The 9545-nt window shown below is 52.8% G+C and overlaps 1 protein-coding gene across 1 annotated transcript in view; it reads right to left on the reverse strand.

The window, feature by feature from the left end:
* Positions 1-4485: 4485 nt before the first annotated feature.
* Positions 4486-9545, reverse strand: part of PRPF3 (pre-mRNA processing factor 3) — a 6385-nt gene continuing 1325 nt past the window's right edge. Inside the window, 9 exon segments of the mRNA XM_066610412.1 lie at positions 4486-5169; positions 5530-5591; positions 6019-6102; positions 6759-6877; positions 6992-7105; positions 8147-8246; positions 8350-8469; positions 8472-8492; positions 8671-8753. Of these exon segments, the coding sequence (XP_066466509.1) occupies positions 5023-5169; positions 5530-5591; positions 6019-6102; positions 6759-6877; positions 6992-7105; positions 8147-8246; positions 8350-8469; positions 8472-8492; positions 8671-8753 (850 nt within the window). The 3' untranslated portion in view covers positions 4486-5022.

Consider the following 9545-nt stretch of genomic DNA (forward strand, 5'->3'; position numbering starts at 1 on the left):
ATTAGGGGTTCCTCTCAGGCATGTTTGTAGCCTTAAAAGCTTCCTACTGCCTTTCATGCAACCTCCGGGAGGCTTTAATGTACACCTAGGCAAATTATTTCTATCTCTAAGGTTCTTCAGACCTTGGCCGTGAACCTGAGGCCTTGCCAAAAAATGTTCCCAATGGGCCCTTCAGTGGAGCCTAAATAAAGGAGCAATCAGTGTGCATTTTAAACATGGATTTAAAATATATATATATATATTTTAAAAACTGCACATGCAAGGGAATGGGCTTTTCCCCACCTGCACAATTACATCACACTCACTGGAACCAAGTGCAATGTGCACACACACACAGGTTCTCCTCCTCCCCCAAGTCAGATTCATTCTGGCAGGACCCTTTCAGCAAAAGAGCCCCGATCCAGCAGCAGCAGAGGCTGCCATTCTAGCTGTCCAAGGTCCTGATAACCTGCCTGGAATCGGGGCTTGCGTTTGCCATTCCTGCTCTGTGGGTTCTGGCTGGGCCGATGGCTCTGTCGGAAGCAGGAGAGCTTAAGGTTTACGGAGCAGGTGGCAGTCAATGGGGGTGGGTGGGGTTGGGTTCCCCGAAAGTTCAATGGCTTCGTTGCCAATTCTCCGTGAAGCTGTGACAGCAGATAGCCAGAGAAGCGCAGAAACCTCCACCTGCTCTGTGACCACCCAGACCACCCCAACAGTGAGACTTTCTCCCCAAAATCCCTTCATCAAGCTAACTTCAGTAAGCCTGTCGGGGGCTTTGGGCAACCTCCTGGGCGAGGAGGTGGGCAGCAGTCTCTGCAGCCTGGCTGGCAGGCAGAGCAGGAGGCACAGGTGAGAAGAGGGAGGGAAGGCTCAGGTGGCCAGCATTATAAGGGTGCAATCCTAACCCCTTATGTCAGTGCTTTCCAGCACTGGCATAGCGGTGCCAATGGGATGTGTGCTGTACCCTGCAGTTGGGTGTCACTCATGGAGGTCTCCTCAAAGTAAGGGAAAGTACCTTGGAGCTGCACTGCCATGAAGTCAGTGCTAGAAGGCACTGACATAAGGGGTTAGGATTGCGCCCCAAGCCTCACAGGAAGGGGGCTGGTCTCCAGCATAAAGCCCAGCCCGGCCAGGGATGAAGGCAGAACTGGTGAGGCTGCTGGCTGGAGCAGGTGCTGGCTAGCCCATGGCCAAAGCAGCTTGGGGCTGTGAGAGTCCCAGACTGTGGGGAGAAAGACCGGGGTGATGCAAGCCCCTTTCCCCACAACCCTACTGAGGCCACTTGGGCCAGGCTGGCATCGCTGAGGCCAGACCCGGAGGTGCCCTGCAACCCAGGAGGTTCTCCCATGTCCCAGGCCGGCCAGGTATCATACCTTAAACATATTATGTATAAGATATCACTGTGTGCTTAGGCCATCTGTTACCCGAGGCAACCTAAAATTCTGGTGCCCCCCATGATTTAATTTATTATTATTAATTGTATATTATATGAAATATTAAATTTATTATTTGCAAAATTCAGAGACGCAGCCTAGCAGTTTTGCAGCCGATGCTCTCCACACTGCCCTCCTTTGACTCTGCTTGCGCTAGGCTTGCCAATGGCTCTTCTACAAAAGGGAGGGGGAGGGGGGAGGACCAGAAGGAAGACTTCGGTTTTCGGGTCCGGCAGAGAACTGCTGCCCATATATGGGCATGGCTCAGGCTATAAAAGGCAGAGGCAGCGCGTTTGCTCGCAGTGCTGCCTAGCGCGGGGCGAGCGCTGGCAGAGGACGAAATGCACCCCTGCCGGCCGGGGCGGGGCCTCATTCTACGGGCTGCGTCCAGACCCGGAGAACTGGGACCCACCGGCTGCACGTCTCGCCGGGGAGGGCGCGTGGCGCCGACACGGTTGTCTGGCCGCGCCGCGGGCCGGGACTCGACCCTGCTCAAACTGGAACCCGCACGTGTGCCGGAGGCAGCCCGCGCCCTCGGGGCCACCAACGTTCTGCGCGCGGGGGGAGGAGACCAAGGCGCCAGCCTTTCTTGGGTGAACCCGGTGAGCCGCTCGCCCAGTCGGCCGTTCGCACCCACCCCGCCGGCGCCTTCAAGGGCTGCCCGGCAGCAGCGCGTGGGCGCCGACACGGCCGCTCGGCTGGGCTGCGTGCGGGTGCTGGAGGCTCTGCTCAGGCTCTCTGTTTCTCTGTGTGTCGTGTCTTGTGTGTTTGTGTGTCTGTTTCTCTGTGTGTGAGAGATGACTCCTGTCTTTCTTTCTTCACTCACTCCCGAGTAGATCAACTGACTAATATGGCAGCTGCCACCCCTCAGCTCCTGTACACTCCTTCGTGCTCAGCAGATCCACAAGCCCAAGAGCTACTGGCGCAGGTTTGCCATTGTCCCGGGCACATTCCTTGGCCCGGTGCACATGCTTTCTGGCAGCAGCTGCACACCCAGCATCCACGTGTGCAGTGAGTCCCACTTGTTAGGACAGTTGGCAACCTTCAGTCTCGAAAGACTGGTATCGCGCTCTGAATGGTGGTTCTGGAACAGCTTCTAGTGTGGCTGAAAAGGCCAAGTGCCAATGAGATCGGAAAAGGTGTAAGAGCTCAGAAAATTTCTGCGGGCCCTCTTGGATTGCCGGCCCCCTTTTAGACCCCAGGCTCAGGTACAATATACCTCTTGCCCCCCTATCGTGGGCCCTGATGAGATCAGAAAATTCCAGATCCTAGGCCCACTTCTTTGGCTCATCAGCCCCTTTATGACCCTGTGTCCAGACACGCTGTCTCTAAGAGTCTTTACAGAGGGGTAGCAAGAGTTTTTCCTGCTTGTGGAATTCACCGACTGCACCAGACCACCACCTCTCTGTTCTAGGGTATACCCTCAGGTGTGTGAGTGGCTGGGCAGCCACTCCCACCTGCCTGGGGGTTTCACCTGTGATCCAGGACGAGGAAGGCACCTCGGGAATCAGCAGGGGGGCCCCAGAGGCTTCTTAAGAACATAAGAACAGCCCCACTGGATCAGGCCATAGGCCCATCTAGTCCAGCTTCCTGTATCTCACAGCAGCCCACCAAATGCCCCAGGGAGTACACCAGATAACAAGAGACCTGCAAGGCTTCCTGGGAATTGTAGTTAAGAACATAAGAACAGCCCCACTGGATCAGGCCACAGGCCCATCTAGTCCAGCTTCCTGTATCTCACAGCGGCCTACCAAATGCCCCAGGGAGCACACCAGATAACAAGAGACCTCATCCTGGTGCCCTCCCCTGCATCTGGCATTCTTGCTTTGTACACAGCCAAGTCCCCAACTCCTGCTACCTGTGCCCATAAGAGCAGGTACATCAACACAGCCCACTCATTCCTGACTGCATTTATCCTTTCTGAGAGTGGGAAAGCAAGGAACATAACAGCCATTGTGGAGCACAAGAAGCAAAACAAACTAGAGCAGTGGTTCTCACACATTTAGCATTGGGACCCATTTTTAAAATGAGAATGTGCCAGGACCCACCGGAAATGATGTCATGACCGGAAGTGACATCATCAAGCAGGAAAATTGACAATTCTAGTCTGCAATCCTACCCACGCATACCCAGGAGTAAGTCCCATTTACTATCATTGTTAAAAGCATATACATAGTAGCTTGTTAAAAGCACAGACCTGTCACATTTCCCCAAATGCAGTCACATACCATGGGAGCATCAAGTCTAATATATTAAAAATAAAACATTAAAACGAATGGGAACCCAACCCGAAATGGGCTTGCGACCCACTTAGTGGGTCCCGAGCCACAGTTTGAGAAATACTGAACTAGAGAAAGGCACTGCAATGAGACCCTTGTGACACCTGCAAAAGCACACCTGGTGAGGAAAAAGCAGGTGGTTTCTCTGCCTCTCTCCCCTTTTCTATTGCACCACCCAGTGATGTTGACAGGCAGTAGAATTAAATTCGCTCAATATGCTCCGAATGTACAGCTCCACGACCCTGAGTTGTGGGAGTGGCTACCATGGTAGACACGGGTAAAAAGAACTTAATACAATTAAGGTAGGCTTATCAACAGCTGCACAGAACTTCCACGTGCCGAGGCAGTCTACCTCTAACTATTGGCTGCAGGAAGGACTACAGCATGAGATGGCAATGCCTGCCTGCCGGCCCTGCCCTTTGGGCTTTCCTAGAGGTAGCCTGTTCGCTACAGTGGAAGCTGGATTAAGACAGACCATCCTTAACGCCTCATCAGTTGTGAGGGGCAAAAACCCAACTTGCAGGTACAGAGGCAGCCTCCCTCCAAGGACCAGGTGCTGGAATACCCAAGCAGGAGGGGCCAGTGCCTTCAGACCCCTGCTCAGGGTTTTGATCCCATCCATGTCGTCGGGCTGCCCCTGAGGCACCTGGTTGTCCTGAAGACTGCTCCAGTACAGACTGGCCTGATCTAGGACTACTGGTGCATCCTTCTCAGATGCTGACGCACCCATTCACACCACTGGGAAATAAACAGCGCTTTTCTTTTTTAACTTCTTACAAAAAAAAAAAGTTTATTCAGTAAATGTAGGATGCGGGCTAAATCCCCAGCTCCTAATCTCGCTGTCCAGTGGCAGAGCTGCGACCTGCAGGCTGGGGCTCCGCTGGAGTCTGCAGCCTCCCTCCTTCTCCCCGGCGTGGAGGCTTCTTGCTGCCTGTGTGTGTCCAAAACAATAGCACTGAACTGGGAAAAGACCCCCCAAAAAGGACAAAGCCAACCAGGAGCGGGCTGCGTTATCTGACAGGCTGGTGGGTTTGGAAGGAAGGTGGTGATGGGGAAAGACCTCTCTGCTTTTCCACGGCCTGAACCCCAAATCCTTTTCCGGGGGAGGGGGCAGACGGGAACGCAAAAAAGCACACATCAAAATCCACTAACGTTTTCAGTCCAAAGAACACCCAAATCCCTTGGGCAGGTTTTCCTGGGTTTTCCTGGAAAAATATCTTTTAATCATATGCATGTACTGCAAGGAACTTGAGGGGTGGGAGCCTGGAGTCCAAGGTTTCCACCAAGTCTTCCTGCTCTCAGAAGCAACCGGAAAAAGCAGGGAGGCGCCTTCAGTCTGTGGATTCCAGCACGGACTCGCTCAGGGCCAGGTCCCAGTAGTGCTCCGCTCCGTGCTTCTTAAAGTGCTCCCGGGCCATGTTCTCGGTGGGGCATTGCTTGAATTTCATCTCGCCAAAACTGCGCTCCTTTGCTGTGCCCTGGGAAAAGCAGAGGGAGAGGATTTGGTCCGGGGCTCAGTGCCCGCAGCTGCCGATTGCTACTGACTGTCAACGCTTGGAACTCAGACCCACTGCACAAACTACATGCAGCTGAAATCACTACGCAGTCCTCCCCCATCTCCACCACACAGTGCCACAGGCTGTAAGCAAGTAGGGGCAGGGACCTTCCCGCTGGTGCTTTTTCAAGCACCATCCACAGGAGTAAACTAGGTAATAACATTACCTAGTTATTAAAGCAAACGTTTTTTTAAAAGCAGCAGTTCCCCCCTCCCCAAAGATGAAACTGGAAACCTGTTTTTCTAGGCTAGGGAGTGACACGAGATCAGAAATTTAACTTACTTCCCAAACCAGAGAACATTTGTTTGTCTTTTTCACAGACTCTTCATCAGATTCATCGTCATCTGAAGAACGACAACAAAAAGGAAGTGTGAGCTGAAAGCTGACGGTTGTGAGGAACAGTTTCACAATGGGAAGTCAAGGCTCTGGTCTTCACTTCTCCAGTCCCAAACCTCCCAGGGCCCCCACGCCCCTAGCAGCTTAGTTCTCCCCACATAAGCCCAAATAGAAGGGTGGTGGTCAGGAGCCAGGCCTTCATTCTCTAGAACAGCCTCCCCGGGAAGGCAGCAGATGTCCACGTCCTCATTAGGACTCCAAAGAAACGGCACCCTCCCACTTTTGCAAACAGCACTGGGGTGACTCGCCAGCTCCCAAGGGTGTCCTGTGTCCAATCAGCTCTCTTTTCCAAGATTCTTGCTTAGAGCTATGATTTGCTGTCCACCGCTCTCAGCTACTAACAGCGACTCCCGTACTCGACACACGTACACTTACCGTCTCCCTTTGTGTTTGACGTCTGCTCGTCCCATTTTATTCGATGCAGCATGAGCCGTTTGAATTTCTTCTGAGCTTTCGGACCTGGGGGGGGGGGGGACAGAGAGTCAGTGCCAAGCTTATTTGTACACAAACCTGCAAAACCATTTTTAAATACAGAGAGAGAAAAGCACTCATGTTGCAAACCAGGGTGCTGTTTCCCAAGAACTCAGTTAGGGAAGTGGCCGGAGCTTCCCACCATCCATAAGGAGTCATTTGCTGCCCTGCTCACGGGCCTGCTCCTGGAGAGATGCTCTGAGCTGCATTCTCAGTGGCTAAAAAAACTAACGAAGTCGGTCACCTCAGACCAGCATGACAGCTCATAAAAACCCCCAGCAAGGACACACAGTCCCAAAAACCCAAGCAAGTTAGATCACACCAAGGGAAAAACACGCCAGGTTTACAAACTGCAAGCAAGGGAGAAAAAAAACCAAAGCCAGTCAAAGGCACAACAAAACAAACATTGGGGTGCAATGCAGAAATTACCCCTCTGCGGGGGGGGGGGGATTCAGACCTGGACTCTCCCACCTGTGCAAGACCTGTAGCTATGAGTTCCACAGATTAATGACAGGCTTTGCTATGCAGCAGCACCTGGGCTGTGAGCTGCTGCCAGTCTGTCTCGCGGAATGAGCCCAGGGGACAGGCAAGCCCCCGATCTGAAGCTTTGGCAGCATGATTGGCACCAACCTCCCACGCCTCACCTCCTTCTACAACCACCACGTTGACGTCTTTGTGTAAGACCACGACTCCTGTGAGGTACAGCTCGCCAGCGTTGGCTTCGATCTTGAATTTTTTGGCTGGATTACTTAGATTCCGGACTCTGGGAGAAAGAAAAGAGGGATTGGTGAATGAGGGAGGAGGGAGTGGCAGCGGAAAGCAGGCAAGGCCACAACGACACCCTTGGACAGGAGGGTGGCAGATGGAGGACGCTCACCTATAGACAGCTATATGGACCCCCTGGGTGACATCTTCTTTCAGTTTTTTCACTTTCTTGGCCTTCCTCTGTTCCACTGTCAGCTTCCGGGCTGCGTTTGCCTCTTCGTGAGCTCTGTGGGAAGCAGGTTTCTTTACTCAGAAAATGAATCAGCTGCCTTTCAGCAGAAAGCTCACGTGGCAAACAGAGAAAGGGAAGGAGAATACACTACAGTGGTTCTCAAACTGTGGGTGTGGGACCCAACAGTGGGTCACGACCCACTTTTTGGTGCTTCACAAAAAGGGCAGGGAAGATTAGGCTATGTGCATCAAGGGTTGGACAAGCTGCTGCTTGGGGGGGGGCATTGCTGTCCCGTCATTATTGGCACACCCCTGGGTGGTTGGCAACCTTCAATCTCAAAAGACTATGGTATAGGCCTACAGCACCTGGTATTCCCAGGCGGTCTCCCATCCAAGTACTAACCAGGCCTGACCCTGCTTAGCTTCCGAGATCATGGTATAAGCCTACAGCACCCTTTATTCCCAGGCGGTCTCCCATCCAAGTGCTAACCAGGCCTGACCCTGCTTCGCTTCCCAGATCATGGTATAAGCCTACAGCACCCGGTATTCCCAGGCGGTCTCCCATCCAAGTACTGACCAGGCCTGACTCTGCTTAGCTTCCGAGATCAGACAAGATCAGGGATGTGCAGGGTAACTCATAAATCAGGCAGCAGCCTCTAGGCCCCCAATTTTCAACCTTTTTCATCTCATGGCACACTGACAAGGCGTTAAAATTGTCAAGGCACCCCATCGGTTTTTGGACAATTGACAAGGTGCAATATCTCGCCAGCATGGGGATCACACCCCCTAATGGCCCCATAAATGAATGACATTCCCCTAAACGCCTGTGGCACACCTGTGGACCATTTGTGGCACACTGGTTGAAAACCACGGCTCTAGGGCCGCTAAAAATTTTGGGCACCACTGGAAGTAGAATACCAGCCACACAATCTGTCACCTTAACAAAACTAACAGAATCTCAATGAAAAACCAGCCAGACAAACCAGGAAGGCTATGCCTGGCACCAAAACAGCCTCAAGGGGTGGGGAGTCTTCCCCGCGGAGCACATTCTCAATACACTTTACTTTTATTTAAAAGGAAATAGACATAAGCCTACTTCTGCCTCTTGGCCATCTGTGCCCGAACGTGGGCCTCCACTTTGGTTGGATCCTGGACGGCTTCCGTTCCCAGGACGCGCATCAGGTTTGAGATCCGTACTGCAGGGAGGGGAAAGGGGGGAGAAAGGCCAAGATTTAGAGCTGCCACCGCTCCATACTGACGCTCCCTTGAGACGGCTCGCCAGCAGCAAAGGGGTCCTACCTTTGGGTTCAGGGGGCGGCATCAAGCCGAGCCTCACTTTCTCCTGCAGCTCCTTCTGGGCCTCCCGCCGAGTCTGGCGCCGGAGCTTCTTCTGCTCTTTTTTGGTGAGGTAGACTCCAGAGTCACTGGCATGTCACTGTCCACTGTGTGCGTGGGGAGGGAGAGGAAGGACCTTTTTCAGCTGAGTGCCCGTTGCCTCTTTCAAGTGCAACAGGGCTGTTTGCTGCTCTGCTCCGCCCCCAAGTGGGCCAACAAAATTCTGCGCCCCTGTGCCATGCCCTTCCACCCATCTCAAGGGCGCAGCCAACCCCAGGACCTTACCTGGAGGGTTTAACTGAGCCGGGTGCTCCACCAGGTTTGTGATGCCAAAGTAATCCTCCCTTTTAAACGAATCGGCAGTTTTCCTTAAGAGGGAAGGGAACAGACAAAGTCACCAACACCACCTCAGACTCGTTCCCCCTTCCAGTCCTGCCACACAGAGCCAAGGCTCAGGGGGGTTCAGTGCCACCTCAGAAAGGTCAGCTGCCTAGTCCCTCTCTGAAGCACTGTGGCATGTCCTAGTGGAAGCATCCCTGGACTAGGTAGAAAAGACCCAAGGAATGACTCTCCTTCCATAGGCCAGGGATCACCAGACAGCCTGAGAGAATTCTTTTGTATCCCCCCCCCTTTCCAGAATTTTGAGAGTAACCAGCCCAAAGTCACCCCAGAAGCTTCCCAAGAATTATTAAGGATATTTATATATCACTATTCAAAAGGAGCAGTTCACAAAGTGGTTTACATAGTAAAATCAAGATGATTCTCTGTCCCTGAAGTACTCACAAAAAAAAGCCCCCAGAAGCAGCCACTGGAAAAGACACCGTGTTGGGGTTAAAAGAGACACTCTTTCGTCTCTTTTGTGTATGTGCAACCTCCTGATTTTAGAAATGGGCTATGCCAGATGCAAGGAAGGGCACCAGGATGAGGTCTCTTGTTGTCTGGTGTGCTCCCTGGGGCATTTGGTGGGCCGCTGTGAGATACAGGAAGCTGGACTAGATGGGCCTTTGGCCTCATCCAGTGGGGCTGTTCTTATGTTCTTAACTACAATTCCCAGGAAGCCTTGCAGGTCTCTTGTTATCTGGTGTGCTCCCTGGGGCATTTGGTGGGCCGCTGTGAGATACAGGAAGCTGGACTAGATGGGCCTTTGGCCTGATCCAGTA

This window comes from Tiliqua scincoides, chromosome 15, assembly GCF_035046505.1.
Source record: "Tiliqua scincoides isolate rTilSci1 chromosome 15, rTilSci1.hap2, whole genome shotgun sequence".
In the NCBI taxonomy this organism is placed as follows: Eukaryota; Metazoa; Chordata; class Lepidosauria; order Squamata; family Scincidae; genus Tiliqua; species Tiliqua scincoides.